Source organism: Ictidomys tridecemlineatus, chromosome 9 (assembly GCF_052094955.1).
Source record: "Ictidomys tridecemlineatus isolate mIctTri1 chromosome 9, mIctTri1.hap1, whole genome shotgun sequence".
NCBI lineage: Eukaryota > Metazoa > Chordata > Mammalia > Rodentia > Sciuridae > Ictidomys > Ictidomys tridecemlineatus.
The window spans coordinates 93,467,458-93,489,563 of NC_135485.1; the positions used below are offsets into that span (position 1 = coordinate 93,467,458).

Genomic DNA, 22,106 nt, shown 5'->3' on the forward strand with positions numbered 1-22,106 from the left:
CGTGACCCGGGGTGAACTTGTTGAGTGTAGGTACAGCAGACGAAATTCTAGACTTGGAGCGTCCGAGCCTTGTCCAGCGCGATCTTTTGGTGAACACTGGTCAGTCCGTGGCCGTGCCTACCTGCGCTGGGGCACTCGGAGCGCTCCTGGTCCACTGCCTTGACCTCAGGCGGGGTGCCTCTGTCACACCGAGCCAAGCGTCCTGGCCTTCCTACCCTTATTAGCCTAACTCTTGGGCTCCCGGCTGTTGCCCCCCCACACACACACACCTTCTCCCTCACTCACCCCATTTTTCCAGATTTCTCCCTAGTCATCCCTTCTCACCCCACCCACTCACCTCCATTCCTGCCCTCTGTCAGTCTCTCACTCCCTCCCCCACTCGGCCTCTCAACGCTGCGACCTCTTTCTCCAACCCTGCAGGCCTAAAAGGAGGTCACACTCGCACACAGTCATACACACTCCCCACGCCTCGCCCCAAACAAACCCATGCACAGTGTCCTTTGTTCCATTTCGTGGGCCACCTTCCCTGTCCCGTCTTTCCAAGCAGTCCTGATTTACTCCCCCAGGAGTAGGTGTCTGTCTCCCCACGCCCTGGCCCTCCCCCTCTGATTTATTAGGGCTCCCGGTTTGGCGCAGATTCCTTTTTCTTCTCCATCCCATCCTCCCTCCCTTCTAGTCCTCCTTTCCACTGCGGGAGCGCGTGCTCCTTCTGCACAGTCAGCTCCTGTCGGAGCGCCCAGCCCGGCTCCCTCTCTTTTCGGTCTCCGGGCTCTTTCTCCTGCTCCGGACTCCTCGTCCCGCCGACCTCCCTTTCCCTCCCCTGCCTTGCTTTGCGTCGCCCCTGGCGCTCCCCCCCGCGCTCGCTGGAGCGCTGTGCTCGCTCCTTGATCGCTCGCCGCACAGCCGGGTTCAGCCGCCCGCCCGCCCGCGCGCCACTGTGCTGTGGAGTTTGGTGGAATCTCTGCTGACGTCACGTCACTCCCCACACTGAGTCGGAGCCGAGGGAAGAGAGAGGGATGAAGAGGGAGGGAGGGGAGAGAGAGTGCGAGACCGAGCGAGAAAGCCGGAGAGGAGCAGAAAGAAATTGCCAGTGACGGCTAGATTTCGGAGGCCCCCAGCGCACTCTTGGACTCTCTTGGAACTTAGCACCCTCGGGAGCTCTGCAGTCCTCCCAGGCCCTGCTTTCAGGCGCTTTCCGTGCAGCCCGAGCCTCTTCTTTCTGGAAATCGTCCTGGGAAGCGGTGGGACGCGGAGACAGCAGCTTTCTCCCGGTAGCCGGTAAGTGGAGGCCATCTCTCCCCGCAGGGATGTGAGATAATGCAAGTCTGGAAATTTGTTCCACTTTGGAGAATCTTCACCGTAGGTGATTTGTGGCTCTAGGGGCTGCGTTTCCCCCGAGGTAAGGCAGTTGGCAAACAGACCTTGCAAAGCCTTGTTTCTTTCGTCCCCAGTCACAGACACTAACAATCTACGGGGTGCTGAAGTCGAGTGGGAAGCCAGACCATGGCTGGCATTTAAAACGAGGTATCTTCCCTGAAATCTCGGTGCCAACACGGCAGGGACAAATCCTCAGGCTGAGGATTAGCATTCTCAAGATAAAGGGCCTCGTACAAAGTTTCAGCTACTGGAAGATTAGCCTTCTTCCCATTATTACACTTTAGAAAAAGAGATTCCATCTTAACTGGCAGTTAGTGACCTCTCAGGCCCAAACGAATTACCTGGGAGCCAGGCCTAGATGCCAAGCTCGAACAATTACTTTGGATTATAAATCCTTTAAATTGATCACCAGTCAACTCCAATCTTGCACTTCAGGAGATACATTTTAAATGGACGCAGGGGAGGTAAGTAGTATCCAACTGGAGTCTAAAGAAAAATATATGATTCTAAACCGGAGAAATGTGTTCTTTTATTCCAGTTTAATTACCTTACTTTAAGAAACAATTTAGAAATCAGACTAGCATAGAGTGCTTTTTTTTTACCCTCTTTGTACAAGTATTGTCTTATTATAAAAAACTAAATGGAGAACACTTTTACTGATATAAATAAAATTACAGGAACTCACATTCTAAAATATCTTAATGAAAAATTAATCTGCTTTAGAGAAAGGTCCTTGCATTCCGTTTAGCCCATTAATCAAAACTAAAGATGGTTTTATCACATGAAATACCATATTGGAGGAAATCCATCAAAATTCAAGTACCAATAATGTCAGAGAAACAAAGCACATGAGCAAAATTGAGGATTTTTGTTGATGTAACATGAAATAAGAATAAGATTACAATAATCAAACATTCCCGAAAAATTAAAGAGCCACCTCATTTATGGAATGTTGTACTTTACCTCAGCAAAACTGCACTTAAATTATTTAGGTGCTTTGTCCCCTAAATTGGTCATGTTTGTCTCCAGATATTCCTAAAGCATCGATATTAGTTTTTAAAAGGCTCACACATGGTAAAATATGGAACTGTATTAAGCAGTATTTTAATTTCCTTAAATGATTACCCACTGCAAATTAATTTACTGGCTAATCACACCAATTTGGTTCATTTAAAACACATGTTCTCCTGTTTATTTTTAAACTTTCCATTAAAGATATTGTTCTGGATTAACAAAGTAAATGCAAAGGGGAGAAATATGAAAAGTATTTAGAATTATTAGAACTACATTTTTTTCCCTTCAATTGCATTCTTGTGTCGATCAACAGAAATTATTTTTAAACAAACTGCTATATTTCTTAGAGCCTGCCTGTCTGCCTTGCCAGTGTGGTGCTGTGTGGTGCTCTTTCCTGTGGTCACAATGTAAAACACAAGTTGGTTCAAAACAAGACTGCCTGGCATATACATTCCAACAAGACATGAACTTTTGTGGTGAAAATAACTTCCCATCAGGAAAAGCCCCACATCCTCAATTTATGAGACTAGCCATTGATGCCAGTCCCAAAGTCTGGAAGCGAAATTTGTCACACCAGACTTGTCTTAACAGGGCAAGTTTAAGAATTAGCAGGCAGGAATCGAAGGTCTCTTTTAAATATTTTTCTTCCCCAGTAAATAGACTGAATCTGTCTATTAGGCCTCGTCATTATAAAAAGTATAAAATGCAGGTCTCAGGGCTTTTTGACTGCAAAATAAATCCTGAAGTCACAAGGACACCGTAGGAGTGAGATAAGGAACATGCCTTGACCTTCCTTTCAGTCCTTAGAGTGGAGCCCTATGAGTTCTTGAAGATTTGTTTTGTATTGCTTTGTTTGGTCTTCAACACTGAAGCACAGGGCTGGGGTGGGGGGACGTAGCATGTGTAATAATTGACTTTACACCCAACGACCAGATCTTTTTCTTTTGTATATTTCATTCCTTAAAAAAAAATAAAAACTATTTGCAGTTGCCATCTGCAATGCTCTGGCTACCGGCTAATAATGCAGCCAGTTCAGACATATAAAAAAAAAAAGATTATCGAAATGATGATGACATGCAAATTTCCCCTGAAATTATCATAAGTAAACATTTGAAGTCTGGACTAATAAAATCCCATCTGTGTTACTTCATATCGAGTTAGTAGAAAGCTGTGATAATGAATTTTGTAATATCTCACGAACAGACATCTCAATCAGGGACTAATCCTGTGATTTTACTGCAGAATCACTAAATCTGGAGCCGCCAAACTGCTACTTCTGGGCCCACAGGCCCACAAGGATCCGCAGAGTCCCCGCCCGAGTGCTCAATAGCTGGTGGGGGAACCACCAGGAGGACCCCACACACGATCCCCACGCCACCGCACCGGGCAGCCCCTCCTCTAGGCAGCGACCTTGGCCAGCGGCCCCTGGGGCCAGGCTCACTCTGCGAGAGGCTAAGAAGCAGGGGAAAAAGACACAGGGTAGAAGTAGGCCCACAACTCCCTGCCCCGCCTCTGCCCCTCCGCCAGCCCCGCAAAGCCCGCTCCCACCCCCAACTCCTGGCAAAGTGAGCTTTCCTGCCGCCAGCATACCTCGGGAGCCCAGGACCCCTCTTTTCATGATTTTTAAATGCTCGGTTGCCCACTTGATGGAGCCCTCGCCGCCCACTTCTCCTGGTTTGCCTGTGGCAAAGAAGGGGGTGCACGCTAAAACGCTTGGGTGGAAGCGCTGTGGTTGGAAATTTGAAAGATCTGGCTTGCCTGAAGGGGAAAAGAAAGAACTAGGGGGGCAGTTTGCCCTAGGGCTTTCTCCGTGCTTGGCGGGCAGTAAACCCTCCAGGAACGCTTGCTTTCCCTCCTCTGTCTCGCCAAGTCCACTCCGTTTCTCTTCTCTGCGATCTTAAATCATACTTTAGGGTAAATAAATGGCCGGATGAGTATCTCCAGGGAAAAGTGTGGCTAAATATGGAAAAATGGCTCCTGGTGGATGAGAGGCCCAAAGTCAGCTTGCTCCTGGAACACCCCAGGCCAAAAGTCCCTTCATCTCAGAATGTAGAAAACGGAGGGAAAGTGCTGTCTGGGACAGGAGCAAGTTGGCTTTGACGTTCTGCAAATGTTTATGGAGCTCCAACTAATGGACAAACACTGCAGAATGGTGGCCTTCCAAAAGAGAAAAGTCTTCTCTACTCGCTCCCACATTGTGCTGAAGGTTGCTCTCCAACACAGACACCCTTGAAAGTAGTTCCACAGTCTCCCCTGAACTCTGTGGCTTAATGGGCCTCTTGCCTCCGGGGCCCATTCCCTGCAACTCGGTAGATAGCTGCGCTCCTGGTAAATATGCGGAGGTTTTAGGGACGAGGCTGTGCTAGAGATGCTGCTGGGCAGCCAGAGACTGACAGGTACGAGAAACTGTTTGAAGCGCAGTACCTAATGGGTGCATAACAGCTAGAATTGACGTTGACCTCCACACAGGTAGCCTCCTCTGAGCCTGGTTAAGTTGGACGAACGCGCTTCTCAAAGCCCTCCTTCTCTTCTGTTTTGCAGATAACTGGGAATGGAGACCAACTGCCGAAAACTAGTGTCGGCGTGTGTGCAATTAGGTAAGAGTCCTTTTCTTCTGGCCGTGGACCAGTGTCCTGGGCCAGTGGACGGGAGACCGCGTCACTCAAGGGCGGCGAGTGGGCCCCGGCTCTGCAGCGAGGCCCCGGCGAGGGGCGATTTTCCGAGGGGCCCTCTAGACAGGAAGAAAATCAGAACCGGGGCGCCCACAGTGTCTCCTTTGGGAAGTTTTGGGGAGCGGTGGGCAAAGAGGATGCAGCTTGTTGCGTGCGGAAGGCCCTGACCCACTCTCCCGGTTGGAGCCGCGGGCAGCCGGGAAGGCGCGGAGAAACTACGCCGCTCTTCGCTGGGTTGCCAGAGGGTCTGGGGGATGGGAATGCCGTCCGCTCTTTTCTCTAACTGGGTCTTTGCTCTTTGTCCCTCTTTCTCCTCGGTCCTGCCTCGCTCCCCACCCTCACCCCCAACCCCCGGGCTCCTTCGGGCCACGGTCCCTGGCGTCCTTCTCCACTGCACGTGGGGCGGGCGCGCGCGCGCGGCCCAGGCGTGCAGCCGGCGGCCGTTGAATGTCTCTTCTCCAAAGACTCCGAAATCAAAAAGGTCGAGTTCACAGACTCTCCCGAGAGCCGGAAAGAGGCAGCGAGCAGCAAGCTCTTCCCGCGGCAGCATCCCGGCGCCAATGGTAAGGCCGGGAGGGAAGCACAGGCCGCGAGCTGGACACCCGCCTCCGGGACTCCGGGCCTCGGGTGAAGCGCAAGCAGACAAGGCAGCCAGACCCGGCGCCGCGGCTGCTTGAATTTAGACACTTAGCTTCTGGTTAGAACGGGAAGCAGCCGTTCCCAGGGACGTTAATTCCTTTCCCCAAATTATACTGCACTCCTGAGACCCAACACCTCTCCCTCTCCTCTCCCCCTGTGGTCTGATCCTCTCCGCACTCCCCAGCGCACCCCGGCTCCTCTAGCTGGCGCCGAAAAGTGGTCCAACAGCGACCTCTGTCGCTCGTCGTGTCCCACTGCGCGCAGAACCACCAGGGCCCACCCGGTCCCTGAGGCTTTCAGCCATGCCCCACCCAGGTTTGTGGGTGCGGAGTTTATCGCGGGAGGCAAGCACAGGAAAATTGTGTTGGCGAAGGTTGGCCTCGGCGGGTCGAGGTTCTGACAACAGCCCCGAAGAGCCTGAGGGCAGCCACTGTGCGCTACAGCCGAGGGTAGACTGGAGCGTGCGCCCTTGACGACGCGAACCTGCCTGTTTGTGCCGATTGCCAGGCCTTGGTTCTGGTGATGTCGTTGTTTGGCTCATTTCGCCCTGGACGCGTCAAGGGACATTGTCGCGCAAAATCTGTAGGCTCTGTGTAAAAGGTGTAAATATCTCTAACCCACTGTACAGTCCCTGGCTGAATTGAAATTTGTCATTTAATGTTGTGTCTGTCTGTGCGTGTAGGTGTACGTGTGTGTCTAAGGAGGAGAAGGGGACTTTCTTTTGGAATATATTACAAACTTAAATTTAGTGTTCTCCGGGCTTTCCAGGCTCCGTAATAAATAAGTACCTAGCCTTAATAGGTTGTTGACCTTTGATAGTGTGCGGAGATAAAGTCCCCCACAGTCCTCCGCCCCAACCCCCTCCTTCCGGATTAAAGTGTAAGGATACAAATGTAATGTGTGCCAGAGGGGGGCGATTTGGGACTCCAGTCAGGTAAACAAACCCTATTCCTAAGGAGAAAACAAAGGCGCTACACTTAGGCTTCTCGTTGTTTCCCAGGAGGGGGGGGTGGAGAAAAAAAGCATCGCTTGTTGAAATACAACGTCTAAAGCGATCTGAGCTGAAGCTCCTTGGTCCTTACTCTGCGCAATATCTCCAGTCGTCCTGCTGGGCCAGTTAAACGCTCACTTGTCCGGGATTAACCCCATGGGGTTAAATGGGGGCAATGCAGAGATAATGTCGGGTGATTTCTTGTCATTAAGATTGTGTTAAATTCTTCTTCTGTTTGATAATCGGTCATAAAAATAAATTATTAGACCGGAGAATGTTTGGAATATGGTTAAAAATCAAGAGCAGCGATGACTCTCGGGAAGCATGTTTTGTGCAGGCGCAGCCCGGGCTCTGGACAGATCAGCTGAGCTCCCAGGTCTCGCTTCGTACGGGGCGGGCGGGCAGCCGCCTAGCAGAGGCTGACGTTTCTTGCACTCTAGTCAGGGAGACTCAATCTGTCTCCTCCCCACCTGCCCCCCCACCCTGGGGGTCTCGTTGACAGGAGGAATGGCTTCTGAGGACAGGTGACCTCCTTACAAGCTGAGAGGAGAAGGACCCCCTTCCAGGAGAAGTCCAGAATGGGATAGGGTCCTCTCACATGGGCAGTAAGCTCTGAAAGCCGAGAGTTCTGCCCGCACAGGTCACAGGTGCCCCTGGGCATTCGCTTTCCATAATTAGCAAAAAAATAAATAAATAAAATTAAAACCAAGCAAAAACAAACCGGAAACCTAGAAATAATGAACGATTGTTTTTCTTAACTACTATCTTCAGGCCCGGATTATTTTAGTGCAGGTGAAAGTTTCTTCCCCCTACACTGTCAAAACGCCTGTTTTCTACCTTATGGACCAAAGAGAAAAATTGCTGCCCAAACATGTTTAGTGCCACTAATTTGGGAGAGGCTTGTGATGGGAAGAAATGGGGGAAAATTTGACTTTATTGGCTTTTAGGGAACTGGTAAAGAAAAATTGTCACATGAGAGTAGGCAAAGCTATAGCATCTCTGAAGGTTGCCAGAGTAAGTACCCTTTACTGATTATAAAGTGACAGGAAATCTGCAAACTCCTGACCAACCCATTTTTAAAACAAAAATATTTACTTCCCATAATTTTAAAAAGAAAAAAATTACAACAGCATATGATTTCTTTTGAAGCTGTGATACTCTATCATTGGCACTATCTTCTCCTTTCCCCACAAGTACACACCATACCCTCCTTGAAGACTACAAATGCCCTGAAGAGGCAGGGTAGACCTCTGAGGGGCCCGGGTTCTGCGTCCCTAACCCAGAAAGTCCCCTTCTTGATGCCCATTGGGCGGACCCCAAGCGAGGCTCAAACTCAGGAACCGGAGGAAGGGGTGTGAAGGTGACTAAAATGTCCCTTGATATCCAGGACTTGAGGGTTAAGAGAGGAATGGCTGTGGGAGGGGGTGGTGAGGAAGAGTTGGTAACTTTAGTTACTCCCCGAAAAGATGCAAGTGTCCGAAAGGGAACGTCGGTGTGGAACAGGGGCTCTTGGTTTTTCTTACCATGGGCATCCCCCCCCCAAAGGAACCCATTTTGCGGAACTCATACGATGGCCTTGACCTTCAGGAAGGGGATTGACTGACGACTGACGTTTCCCTGTGGATGACTCCAAAAGTTTAGGGGTGGTGGCTCTAGGATCAGGACTGAAATCCAGCCTGGCCTTGCGTTTGGATGTGGGGCAGATACTTCACTCAGCCTCTCACCCCCAGCGAAGCCATTAATTTTAAAATAGCTTTGGCAGAATGGCTGGGCTAAAAGTGTGCCATGGACTGGTGTGCATAGACTTTCTCCTCCAGGTTGGGGAATTCCAAGGCCCCCTGGAATACCCAAGGCGCGGTACACACCTTCTTACTCTATGGCTGCTTGGTCCCAGGCTCTTTCCAAGGAGCCGGGTAAACTCTGACTTTCTCGGTGGCCGCAGCCTCCCCCCTCTGCCCCCCATTCAATCAGCAAATGTTTGCCTAGCACGTGCTACGTGGACGCCTAATGTTCCCCCTGAAAGCAAATAATCCGGTTTTCCTTCGCGCTTATGAAGCGACTTTAATGCTAATACGGATACCAGCGAGATCAGCTCAGATCTTCTCTAGCAAAAAGCAAAATGGTGGCGCTAGGGTGGCGATCTGGACCCTAAGTTGTCAGAAAGGGGATGTGGAGGGCTCTTACTGTGGCTAGGGGACAAGGGACAAGTGCTCACTGAAGGAGGCAGGAGGATTGAGGAAAATGCCGTGAAGTAGGAGAGCTGGGTAGAGAGAAGAGTTTTCCATTTTCTTTTCTCCACCCGGACATTACCACCATCACCTCAATATCCAATCTGAAGCTTTTGGCAGAAGCTGTTCCTCTGCTTTGCGGTTTTCTCGGCCAACGGGGAAACGGTACCGATTGTCCAAATGTCGTCAATCCCTTGTGGATCCCGCTGTCAAAAGCAGTGTTCACAGGTCGCGAAACTCGCTACTGACTCCTTACGCAAAAGTTTCTGGTTGGGCTGTTATTCCGCACCGCCCGCTGTTAATGTATGCAGCAGTTGTTAGAGCGACTCCGGGGAAAAGGAAATGTATAACGAAAGCTTATTCGTGAGCAGGAATATACTAATGGAACAATCTGATGTCTTCTTAATCCTATGTAAAAAGCTTTGTCGTCTTCCTAATATTGACTGAATGGGTAATTAATGGCTCTTCATCTAGGCGAATACCCTGTAATCCAAGATAGGCAAAAGACAACAAGCCCAAGGTAGAAGACAAAGGGCCCAAATGCAGCCGCATGTCCCTCCCCAGAGTCTCCAATTGGAAGTTTCCTCCTGGAGGAGAAAAAGGCAGAAATGGGAGAATATACCTACCATTTCTAGGCCAAGACTTAACCACAGCACCTAGCTACCCAACTCAGTTCTTCACTACTCAACCTTTCCCTCTCCAGTCCTCTCTGCCTTTCTTCTTGAGCCTGATAGGTTGCCCCCAGTATAGAGGATCTGCAAACATCTTTACCCACAAAGCCCCCATCTTTCATTTGGGGAAATGATCAATAACCAATGAGCAACACACAAGGTCCCAAAAGGCTCAGCTCTGTCCCAGGTTTCTTTCTGCTCTACAAGAATACTCTTCTTTTATAATCCAGTGCATAGAGCCTATGAGAACTCAGGTAGTCCTTGAGAGGAAAGGGAAGAAATTAATGGAAGAAGACAGTGCATGCAAAATTATGTATGTGTGTGTTAAAGAATCATCAGGATTGAAGATCTTCTTTGTGAGGATCTGATATGAAGAGTGCCCAAGATTCTCCCAGAATGTTTTTAACAGGATGACATTTTAATTTAAACCTTTAGAAGTAATATATTACTTGGGTTACTACAATGAGGTGGGTTCCTTTTTTTTTTTTTTGTCAGCTGACAGCTTTTAAAATATTATTTCGCTAGGGAAATAAAAGCTTCATCTCAGATTATAGGTGGGTATTTTTGGATTTATGTGATTTATGGTCACCATGACAACTAATGCTGAATGTTAGCTACCATCATGTCTGGGAGAGAGAAAACAGAAAGAAGGGAGAGTGAGAGAACTAGAAAAGGGAGAGAAGGAGAAGAGAGAGAGAGAGAGAGAGAGAGAGAAAGAGAGAGAGAGAGAGAGAAGTGTTTTAATCCAGTTATTTTTTAAGTGACTTCAGTTAACCCCTTGCCACTTCTTTCTCTCCAAGCCTGGATATCTATGTTTAATCTCATACTTTCATTCATGCATTCATTCATTCTCTCTCTCCCATTCTTTCCTCCCCTATGCCTCTTACCGTTTTCTTTATTTCACTTCTTTATTTAAATAGCTACTTTCTAGAGATTAAATGAGCGCGTAGTAAACCTATAGCGCTACCAGACAAATTTGTGAGGAGCCATTAGAGGCATATCGGTCCAGTCATTTCAGCACCTCCCCCCACCAATCCGTCTCTTCTCTCATTGAGGGTGGGGCTCCCACCCGCACCGAAACCCACCCCCGCAGCTAATCACCCCAAACTTGAAGAGGTTGAGTAACTCGAGTTTGTGGGACAGAAACATAGGTATCATTTGCAGGGATCCAGGGAAGGTGGGTGTTGCTCAGTCTATCTACGGACATCCGATGCGGAAAAGAATCCGCCCCTTTTAACAAAGTAGCACTTCTTTATTCCATTTAGGGAAGAGGAAAAAAAAAATCAGCCCCGGAGAAGCTTTAAATTTCTGGGTTGGTTTCAGGGCTCTGGAGGAGAGGGAACCTCTTCTAGCTTGGTTTGTTTTCCGGGGGAGCCAAGCAGTGGAAAGAGGGGAGGAAGGGCCACTTCTTGGGCAGGGTGCAAGGTCTCCATCTGACCTCTGCGCCTCACACGGCCAGCGCACACACTCACCGCACGTCACGTGGCTGAGAGCTGAGTCCAGGCGGGCCTCGTCCTTGAGCTGGCCTGGGCTGGGCAGGGTTCCCGCCCCTCTAGGGCCTGACAGCTCAGGAAGATATCTAATTGAGCCATCTTCCGGGTGAGCTCTGAGGGCAGATTCTTTCCAAAATTCAGAAATCGCTTGGGTAGGTCCCAGCCCATACTCCGCCGCAACTAACGAGAGTGGCTGCCCAGCCCAACCGCTCGGCCCGATGGCCAGAGGGAATTTGCGCAACTAACACTAAAGAGTGTGAAATTAAATAAGACTTTAAGACTGGTAATCGGTGGCAAATACCAGCTCAAAACACGCCTGACCCCGTGTCACACATTTCCCTCCTGGAGGGTCTCTCTTTGAAAGAGTAAGCAAGAAAACCCAATTGAGTCGGCCCCTGATATGTCTCCTAGACTCAAAAGCTCAAATCTGCACTAGGAGGAGACCATGCAGCAGAGACCAAGTTGCTTTTCCCTGGATTGAAAACTTATGTGATGGAGGCTGAACTCGTAGTAATTTCTACAGTCAATCAAGAAAATTCTAGCCAGAGATCACAGTTATGCTGAAATCACAAAATACATAATATTTCTTGATTTACAATTCTTTCCCATCTATGCCGCCAATGCCCGTGCATGCAGCACACAAGTGTTATGCGGATTAAATCTTCAAGCTTGCTCACCACTACCACCACAGAGTTTTCATTGAAAACCATTTCTTTGTTTCTACCACACATTTCCTTTTTCCCATCTAGACTTTTTATTTTGTTGTTTCCCTGTCCTGGTGGAGTGAGCCCTGTTGGTCCTGGGAAGAATGTTACCTAGTCTCATCTGCTCAGAGTGTGTAAAGTAATTAAGAGATTTAGGAGAGGATTGAAACTCCGCCTGAAAAAATGCAAAGAAAACCCTCAATTTGAATCAATTGTTGGGAGTGGTGTGTGTGTGTGTACACACACACACACATACATATATGTTTGACTTCATTTTTATTCTCCTCTTGACTTCAGTGGACCCACACAATTTAAATTCCTTATCTTTTTGGCTTCTCAGAGGCTTGAAGATCTCCAGCATTTTCAACATCTCCCATACATTGGTACCACCACTAAGTTGCTGTCACTTACCCTCGGGTTTTTTACCCACTTTGGAGACTGTTTGAGGTCCTTCACACGTGTGAGTTCACCATGATGAAAATTCCATTAGAAGAGCAGAGCAACCAGAACTTAAAGCAAAAAAAAAAAAAAAATCTGTGGGTTTAATGAGATGGGTTTGAAAATCTATATGGCTCTGTGGAGCTTCTCAGTTTTGTAGAATAAGGAGTTTTGAAAAACACCCCAAACCTAAAAAAAAAAAAAAAAATGCACCTTCGGGGTTTGAATCTTGAAACTAGGAAAAGAGTATGCTCACTACAGTAGATTTTTTTTTTCCATCCATTGATGTGATAGAGTCTCTTTATGAAATGAAGTTTAAGGAGCATGGTATTGTGGGGTTCATAGATATGCTGAGGTTTAAAGAAGAAACTGGGATATGATTAGTAAACACATTGGGCAGAAAAGAACTGGATTCATATTGACTTTGTTATAGGTCATTGGCTGACAGTGCAATGGAAGAAAATATTTACTTTACACATATACTTTATGATCTTGGGGGAATTAGAGGAAATTCAATAAGAAAACGGCTAGAAACATTTAAAACCCTTATTTAAAAGACTTAAGCAAATTAGAGTCTTATCAGATTAAAAACCACTACAAATGTAAGAGCATTGTCTTCAGTGAAACGCTGTGGGGTCTGAGAAGGAGATTCTCCGCCAAATCTCAGGGATAAAATGCGTCATTTAAGCACTAGATAATGAGCAGAATGTAAATTAATTTAACCTTCTTTACCAACAGGCTGCTGGTGTAATATGTATAATTTAGTGATAAGATTGCAGGACCTAATATAGCTGGATGTATGAGCCTCAGTTAATGCAGACCTGTCACATGGGGATGTGTTCTGTGAGCAGGTGTGTGCATGTGTGTGTGTGTGTGTGTGCGCGTGTGCGCGCTCACACGTGTGAATGGGGTAAAGTGGAATAAAAGGTTAAAACCAGAAAAGCTGATTTAAAACTTACTATGAAGAAAGTTCCTGTAGTAGCTAAATTCATCATAGTATGGGATGATACTGGTGGGAAGAGACTGAAAAACTATTCTCATTTGGTTCGTCCGACTGCCCTCAATTGTATTTAGATTGGGGGAGATAGGGTTGGAGGGTGGTCAGAGCAGAGGAGGAAGATATGTTGCAAGAAGATTTGTAGTCAGCTTCATCTGCTCAGTCCCAGACTGAATAAGTTTCCCAATCTTGTGAACAAGGACAAGAAGGGAGTTTTCTGAAGATACCTCATACTAGCATTGCAAATCATTGACTGTAATGTCAAACAAATACACATTCAGGGATGATAACACTAACTCCACAATAAAACAATCGCCAATGCAGAAACCCAGGGGAGATTACTTTGTGTTCTTCAGCTGACCTAAACTGGGGGACAAAAGGACTTTTTTTTTTCTTTGTGGTGCAGAGGATGGAACTCAGGGCCTCTCATGCTAAGCACTCTACTACTGAGAGCTATATATCCCCAGACTGACAAAAAGGACTTTCAAAAATTATATTCAATATTTGAATTTCTTACTTTAATTTATTTGGGAATGGTGCTCTAAAAAGTTGATGACCACGAAGGTGATTCTTGTTTTCTTTTATGTAAATGAATAAGGCTTTGCTTTTCCTAGTTGAGCGTTCCTGTAGGCTTTTCCCCCTCAGCCCACATACTACCGCCCCTGCCTGCTTGTATTTTAATGATTCAAGACAGGATTGAGCTCCCTAGGAAAAGAAAATGGCAAAAATTATCCTTGAAATTGGTTATTTGACAACATTTTTTAATTGTATGGAAATTCATTACAGCATATTTTATATATAATTAGCTCAAGGTTGTTGATTCTACAGGCTTTATGGATTTGAATCTGATTGATAATAAAGTAAACAAGAGAGTCAAATTTAAAGCATGGCTCTCTCGGGTTAGGATGAGCTTAATACAGTATACAAGGAATTTGAAAGATCTAGGATATGTGTCTTAATCAACGTTAAGTAGAATGGATAAGCTTTCAGCATTTTGAAAACGCTGGGTTAGGGTTTCTATTCTATTGTGTGTTGTCTGTCTGGGGACTAATAAGCATTACAGAGGACGTGATCTGAGGCGACTTTTCATTCTTGTATAAATCCAGACTGAACCACCAAGCAGTAGTTCGTTTAAAGTCAAGGTAATTTTCTTTTGACGGGTCCATTTTCTTCTCGATTTCTAATTTATTAGCCTGCCTGTTCAGGGCTCTGTCTTCCTTGCAATTAAAGTAAGGCTTCTTCAGATTAGCGCGGCATTCACCTGACAGGCAGTTTGGAAAATTTAAGATCAGAACGTGGATTTGTTGATGTTTTAAAAACATTTTATAGTTTTAGGTAGCATGTCTCCTTTCTATACGGGGCAAGCGGGGGGGTGTCTATCTCTACTTGAAATGGAGTAATGAGACAAAAGAAAGGGAAGTGTGGTGGCTTGTTATCTTGTACTTTTCAGTCCACAACATCAACCTTTCTACACCTTTCTCCCAAGTCTTTGACTCCTACCCTCATCTCTGAACCTCAGGATCCTAACTAAAAGTCGGATCGCCTTTGGCGGGGCAGGAACAGAATTCCCAGGAGCGTGCCCGTGTAGACCCGGTGGGCATAGCAAGAATTAGCCCGGCCCCACACTGCTGATAGGTGCAGACAGGACAGTCCCCTCAGCCGCAGCTCGGGGCCTCATGATTGGTGTGGAGTCACGTCACTCCCGCCCCTCGAAGGGTCTGGAGGAGGCGGAGGCGGAGAGGGTTAGGGAGGGCCGCGGCAGAGTGACGTCTCGCCACCAGGAAGCCCGCCTCTGGTTTTAAGATGTTAGGCCAACTGAGAAGCGCGGAGCCGCAGATCTTGTCCGTCGCTTGCTTGGGTGCTTGGAGCTGAGCTGCGGCGAGGCCCGGCTCCAGCTCGACGGCCAGAAGGGGTGTGCGTGCGCTCCGCGGAGGGTGTGCTCAGAGGCCGCGTCGCTGCTGTTGCCGCTGCCGCCGCCGCGGGGGATCTAATATCAGCTACCTGTCCCTGTCACTCTTGACACTTCGCTGTCAGGGCTGCGCGCGAGGGGCGGGCAGAGAGTGATCGGCGTTAGCTTTCCTTATTGGAGGGGTATTTGGGGGAGGGAGGGAGGAAAGAAGGGGGTCTTTGCACACTCTTGTTTCACTTTGGAGCGTGGAAGCCTGCTCCCCAAAGACGCTCCGAGAGGTGCTCTCCTGCTCACATCCCCATGTTTCCGTTTGCCCTCTGACTTTCGGCTGCCGGATTCTTTCGCTTGAGCCTTCCGAAGGAGACCGGGGAGGCTTGGTTCCAGGATTCAGCAGGGGTTGCGACCCCTGACTCTTGCCTGCAGCGGCCACAGCGGGGAAACTACGCGCCTAGAGCGCGACTCAAAGCGCGCAGCGGCGGCCACGGGGGCTCGGCGGGGCGGTAGCCCAGGACTCGTAGGGCGGCGCGTTCCCTCGTCCATGAACTGCATGAAAGGCCCGCTGCACTTGGAGCACCGAGCAGCCGGGACCAAGCTGTCGGCCGCCTCCTCGTCCTCCTCTGGTCACCATCCCCAGCCGTTAGCCATGGCTTCGGTCCTGGCTCCAGGTCAACCCCGCTCCCTGGACTCCTCCAAGCACAGGCTGGAGGTGCACACCATCTCCGACACCTCCAGCCCGGAGGCCGCAGGTAAGGCGCCGCGCCGCCCCGCGGACACTCCAGAACAGCAGCCTGCGCGCCGCCTGGTCCCTCTCGACCCCAAGGAAGTCAGCCCCTCCTGGGGGAGGCGTGGTGGGAGTGGTCGTTCTGGTTGCTGGCCGCAGAACTTCCGGAAGCCGGGGTTCTGATGACCCTGTCCCTTTTTCATTTTACCTCCGCTGGCCTGGCTCATGTGGCCGCGCAGTTCTGCCGCTACCTCCCACCCCCCCCCACTTCGTACACTGGCTTCCTTTCTGTTTCCTGGATCACAAAAGTTCCAGCATCTCCATTCAAGGACGTTCAGAGGCCACTCCACCTCTGTCCCTGTTTTCTCGGCTTTCAGCTCGTTAGAAAAGTACTTCTGAAACCACTCAAATGCTCCTTGCGAAGAGGCACCCCCCACCCCCACAAAGTATTGGCGAACCTGGGAACCTAATGAATCCCAATAGCTACTTTTCCTTAACTTCCAAACTGCATCGAAAGCTGAGGGGGGTCTATAAAGACGCGCGCAAGTGCACGCGTCCGGGGAGACTTGGTGTGGCTGCGTAGAGGTGTGTAAATATACTAGAAAGCACGGGCTATAAAAATGAATGTGCCGCCTTGCTGAGATAAACATGTAAATAAAACGTGCGGCGCTTGGGGGGAGGGGAGGAGATGGGGCGCACACACCCACAACTTTCATCTGCACACCCCACAGATGCAGCGCTCCCTGCAGTGCGGAGTCGCTGAGCACGAACCCCTCCAGCTGCGGGCAGCCCAGCTCTTTCGCGGCCTCTGCCGCCGGGTCCGGTTGGAGTCTGGGGGTTGCAGGTGGGCAAGCTGACCGGAACCTTTGTGTGTATCGTTTTCAGAGAAAGATAAGAGCCAGCAGGGAAAGAATGAGGACGTGGGCGCCGACGACCCGTCCAAGAAGAAGCGGCAACGGCGGCAGCGGACTCACTTTACAAGCCAGCAGCTGCAGGAGTTGGAGGCCACTTTCCAGAGGAACCGCTACCCAGACATGTCCACGCGCGAAGAAATAGCGGTGTGGACCAACCTTACCGAAGCCCGAGTTCGGGTAGGAGCAAGCTCCAACTCTGGGAAATTAGGGGAGGGCGTTGTTGAGCTGCAAGGCCCGCAGACCGGGGGAGCAGGGAGGAGTAGGGAAGGCAACTCTGCCCTGCAGGGCGCTGGTGGGGAGCAGCTTTGCAAAGGCCTAGTGGCTGCCGGTGTTGCAAGATTACAGCTCCCCCTTCCGAGGCCGAGCTGCCTTCCTGGCGCAGGCGCTGGGAGCTACACCGGTTCGCTGCGGTGCCCTGCGCCCTCCCAAGCTGGGCCGCGTGGGCATTCCTCTGCAAAGGGCATTGTGTTCCCGGATTGCAGTCGCCAGACCAGAGCTAATAAAATCCCTCCCGGTCAGGAGCCGCGAACAGGCTCCAACCTGTGTGCCTTTAACAAGGAAAACTCAGCCAGACACGCAAGGGTTGGCCCTCCCTGGGAAACCTTCATGCCCGGCCTGGCTCAGCCATTTCTTTCTTCGGCTCGAGTTCTTTATACGGTCTTTTCGCGGGGGTATGGCATTTATGTCTCTTTCAGACCCTATTCCCTGGTTTTGTGATCCCGAGAAGCAAAGAGTTATACAGAACTACTATTCTGCTAAATTCTCTTAAAAGAGAAGTGAAAAAAGAAGACTTCAAATTTGGTTTATTTATCTTCTCTCAGGAGTTGAACTCTTTGAATACTGATACAACCCTCTACCAAATTACAATCATAGTTTTAGGAAAGGAGCTTACCTTAACTTTGAAGTAAATCTGCACTCTATGGATTGGCAAAAATGAGCTTAAATAAATTACCCAATAGCAACATCCTGGTTTGTGCTGGTCGGTGGAAAATTCCAAAATTGTTAGGATTCTGGAAGCGGCAAGCAGAACCAAGCAGCATCCAGACGTTTTGCTGTTTAAAATGCTTTTTTTAAAAAAGTGTTCTGGGTAGAAAAATAAAGTCCTCATAGCAAGGAAAACAAAAATAAGAAAACGTTAGGTAACAAAAACGGCGGCGAAAAGAATAAAAACCAAAATGTGTTTCTAAGCAAGAGGGAATGACGACACTCCTAGGAGGCATTTGTGCAGGGTATGAGGCTATGCTGGTAGATAAAAGAGCCGGGATGAAGTTTGATAGAGTTTTACTTTAACTGCCAGGAACCAGAGCTGGGACTAGGGCCGCGTGGTTTTGCCCGAGGTCAGTCTTCCATTAGCCTTCTTCAGCATCAGGGGAACGGGCCTTGCACGTACCCTTCTCGCCTGGGCAAAGTTCAGAAGGCCTAGGGTAAAAATGGCACGTAATTAAAATAAAAACACAGTTTGTGGGGTTCCTGGCATTCTTCGGAAAAGTCCTTCTCCCCCACCCGCTTTTCCATAGCCCCTCCCTTGTCCTCTGCAGCCGCTGCGCTGGGATCTTGCTCCTTCCAGCTGCCTCCTTCCAGCGGCTGCTAGTTCAAGCCAAGTGGGAGTGAGGCGTGCTTTTTATAGCAGTCGGGTGCAAAGAGGAAGGGGGATAAAAAGGAAATCGAGAAAGAAAGGGAAAAAGCGGATTAGGCGGCTGGGACCCGCGGAGATGTGTAATGTGAAACATCACCGGTGTCAGCTCAGAAATCTCGAGCCAGGCCTCACTCCAATACACAAAAGACTCCGTCTGGGGCGACTGGTGGGCGCGATGTGGATTGGAGCGAGGTTGTGGCGGGGCCACCGGACGCGGGTGGGGGCTGACTTGCCTGGTCGGCCGCCTGCAAAACCAAAGGGTAGCGTCGGGTCAGGCCTGGGGTGGTCAAGGCACGCCTGAGGGGCCTGAAATGGGCGGAGTGTGAGACGAAGCAGAACCAAGGAAGAGAATCGAGAGACCGTCCCGTTCTGGGTTGTTGGAGTTTAAGGAGCAGATTGAAAAGGTGGTCCTCTGCTTTATATTTGGTTGTTTTTCTAGGCAAGGAAGAGTGTCGCATTCGGTTGTTGTTGAAAGGGCTCCTTCCAGGGGATGGGGACCACAGTGGAGATCCAAGAGGGGAGGGAGGAACTGTGCGGGTGAAAGACCGGGTACTCCGGTGCCCTCTCACCCTCTTGTCCTCGTCACTGGGTCTGAGGCTTTGAAGTAGAAGCAGATTTACCAGGTGGTCTGGGAAGGGGTGGGCAGTCGGCTGACCCTCCTTTATTTCACAGTAAGAGTTTCTGGCCCCTGAGGAGGGTCTGGGTTCGTGATCAAGCGGCCCACAGCCCGCTAGACATGGCGGCCCAGCTCAGAACCCATGCTCACAGGCGGGAGCTGGCTGGGCCTCCCGGCTCTGACTGCGGCTTGGGGCTGGAAACAGTGCGGGCCTTGGCGGTGTGGGGTGCCTGGCTGCAGGGGTGCGTCGCGCACGCGCGTCTGGTGGAGGGTTGGCCTCTGGTGTTCTCTGTGATCTAGCTTTTATTAATCCCCACTGTGGCCTCTGTTTGCTCCCTTACCCTACCGCGCCCAGGTTTGGTTCAAGAATCGCCGAGCCAAATGGAGAAAGCGGGAGCGCAACCAGCAGGCCGAGCTGTGCAAGAATGGCTTCGGGCCACAGTTCAACGGGCTTATGCAGCCCTACGACGACATGTACCCGGGCTATTCCTACAATAACTGGGCGGCCAAGGGCCTCACGTCAGCCTCCTTGTCCACTAAGAGCTTCCCCTTCTTCAACTCAATGAACGTCAATCCCCTGTCGTCACAGAGCATGTTTTCCCCGCCCAACTCCATCTCATCCATGAGTATGTCGTCCAGCATGGTGCCCTCCGCGGTGACGGGCGTTCCGGGCTCCAGCCTCAATAGCCTGAATAACTTGAACAACCTGAGCAGCCCGTCGCTGAATTCCGCGGTGCCGACACCCGCTTGTCCTTATGCGCCACCGACTCCTCCGTATGTTTATAGGGACACGTGTAACTCGAGCTTGGCCAGCCTGAGACTGAAAGCAAAGCAGCACTCCAGCTTCGGCTACGCCAGCGTGCAGAACCCTGCGTCCAACCTGAGTGCTTGCCAGTACGCAGTGGACCGGCCCGTGTGAGCCGCGCCCACTGCGCTGGGATTCTAGGACTGTGCGGGATCGGGCAACTCCGCCCTTGAAAGACTGGGAATTATGCTAGAAGGTCGTGGGCACTAAAGAAAGGAAGAGAAAAGGAAGATATAAGGAGAAAAGGAAACCACTGAATTAAAGAGAGAGCGCCTTTGTTTTCAAAGGAAAGTCCTCAGTGTCTGACATCTTTCACTAGAAGTATTTCCAACAGTTGCAAGGACACATACACAAACAAATGTTTGACTGGATATGACATTTTAACATTACTATAAGCTTGTTATTTTTTAAGTTTAGCATTGTTAACATTAAAATGACTGAAAGGATGTATATATATCGAAATGTCAAATTAATTTTATAAAAGCAGTTGTTAGTAATATCACAACAGTGTTTTTAAAGGTTAGGCTTTAAAATAAAGCATGTTATACAGAAGCGATTAGGATTTTTCGCTTGCGAGCAAGGGAATGTATATACTAAATGCCACACTGTATGTTTCTAACATATTATTATTATAAAAATGTGTGAATATCAGTTTTAGAATAGTTTCTCTGGTGGATGCAATGATGTTTCTGAAACTGCTATGTACAACCTACCCTGTGTATAACATTTCGTACAATATTATTGTTTTACTTTTCAGCAAATATGAAAAAAATGTGTTTTATTTCATGGGAGTAAAATATACTGCATACAAATTGGTCTGAATTCTTTCTCCCCTCCTCTGTCACCTGGCCGAGGTGTCTCAGTCACTGCCTCCTAAACAAACTAGTTTCCTCTGCCTGCCAGTAAAACATACAAGGTGGCAGTACTTATTTAAATTTGGTAGAAATAAATTATAGTCCTTCATCAGAAACTAAAAAGAAAAAGGTGGGGGGGAAGACTCCTGGGGCTGGGGCTAGGACTGGGGCGAGGGGGAAGATGGCAAAGTCTGGTCTTGTCTTTCAGATTTTTCTTTGGCTTAAACCCAGAGGATTCCATTATGCTAGAAACAACATAAAAGAAGAAGAAAGGTGAAAGAAATACAGACACATGACTCTCAAGTTCACCCCAACAGAGGAGAAACTGCACCTCCAGTCAATTGTTCTGGAGAAATGTGTATGCATGTATACATGTACCATTTATATACATTCCTCTTAAGAGGAATATATCTATAATAAATTTATGTGGAAACACCTCCAGTTCAAAATATTTAGGCCTCTGCGTTTATCTTTCAGGCTTAAGTAGAGAGATCTTTCATGTTATATTGCATTACTATTTTCAAATCCTGTGGATACATGAAAAGAAACAAAGACCATTTCTAATAACTGCAGCCTTTCAGTTTCTCAAAGAGCCCAGGGGTTGAGAGGTTAGAGTGGAGTTTCCTGAGACTTGTCGAGCAATATGTAGTTGAGGCAAAGGTCATGCTCCCCGTGTTTTGTTTTAAATAATATTGACCCATTAATTCTAAACCTGCTTGTTCCTGAAATTATACAGGATTATAGTTTGCAAACTGCGGGACAATGAAGCAAATCAAGATGAATTACAGCCCTGGCCCTCCCTCCCATCCTCTGACATCTAAACTGGGAATGAGGTCGCTGAAAAAGTGTTTAAAAGAATTTTAACCACCCACACTTTCTTTATGGGTGCTTTTTTAGATCTCTCTCTTTTTAAAAAGTGAAATTTGATTTCTTAAATAGTAGCAAATAGGACTTATTCCCAAGGAATTCATCGCCTTGGAGCTAGGAGAGTTATGGGGGAGGAGGAGGTCTGCTGAGGTCTTTTGTTATTCTTGTCACCTCCACCCCCCCCACACACACACATCGCTCCCCACCCCGCCCCGTGGGCGAGGACAAACACTGTGCCGGGAATGGAGATCGAAAAGTAGCCGCTGATTTTCTGGAGCCGAGAAAACCTGTGTTTTTGCGCTTAGGTTGCTTTTATCTGACTGAAACTTTACCTAGAAGCTTTTGGAGCTCAGACACTGAGTCTTTGTTCTGCAAGGAACTGCTGCTGCCACTTAAGGAGATCTCAGATAATGTCCCCGATTGAAGATCAGTGCTCGACGCACATTAATTTTCTTTCTTTTTCTTTCTTTCTCTTTTTAAAGCTCTGCCTTCGACCTGTGGCGGGATCACGCGGCAGTAGGGGGCAGATAGAAGCCCTTTGGACGAGGGTCACCTCCGTC

At 48.7% G+C, this 22,106-nt stretch overlaps 1 protein-coding gene and 1 long non-coding RNA gene across 4 annotated transcripts; one reads left to right on the plus strand and one right to left on the minus strand.

Moving 5' to 3' along the window:
* Positions 1-1,002: 1,002 nt before the first annotated feature.
* On the plus strand, positions 1,003-20,637 carry Pitx2 (paired like homeodomain 2). Of its 3 annotated transcripts, XM_005330098.5 has the most exons (5): positions 1,003-1,278; positions 4,933-4,988; positions 5,489-5,626; positions 16,740-16,945; positions 19,376-20,637. In XM_005330098.5, the coding sequence occupies exons 2-5, from the start codon at positions 4,943-4,945 to the stop codon at positions 19,937-19,939; spliced, it is 954 nt and encodes a 317-aa protein (XP_005330155.1). In that variant the 5' UTR covers positions 1,003-1,278; positions 4,933-4,942; the 3' UTR covers positions 19,940-20,637. The 3 variants fall into 3 exon arrangements, with proteins under 3 accessions (XP_005330155.1, XP_005330157.1, XP_005330154.1); XM_005330100.5 differs by lacking the exon at positions 5,489-5,626 and having other exon boundaries at positions 1,009-1,278; XM_005330097.5 differs by lacking the exons at positions 1,003-1,278; positions 4,933-4,988; positions 5,489-5,626 and adding an exon at positions 14,986-15,879.
* LOC144366872 (uncharacterized) lies at positions 17,555-19,416 on the minus strand. Its single transcript, XR_013426017.1, has 2 exons — positions 18,502-19,416; positions 17,555-18,187 (listed from the first exon to the last, which is right to left on the minus strand). It is a non-coding gene; the product is annotated as an uncharacterized LOC144366872 (long non-coding RNA).
* Positions 20,638-22,106: the final 1,469 nt, after the last annotated feature.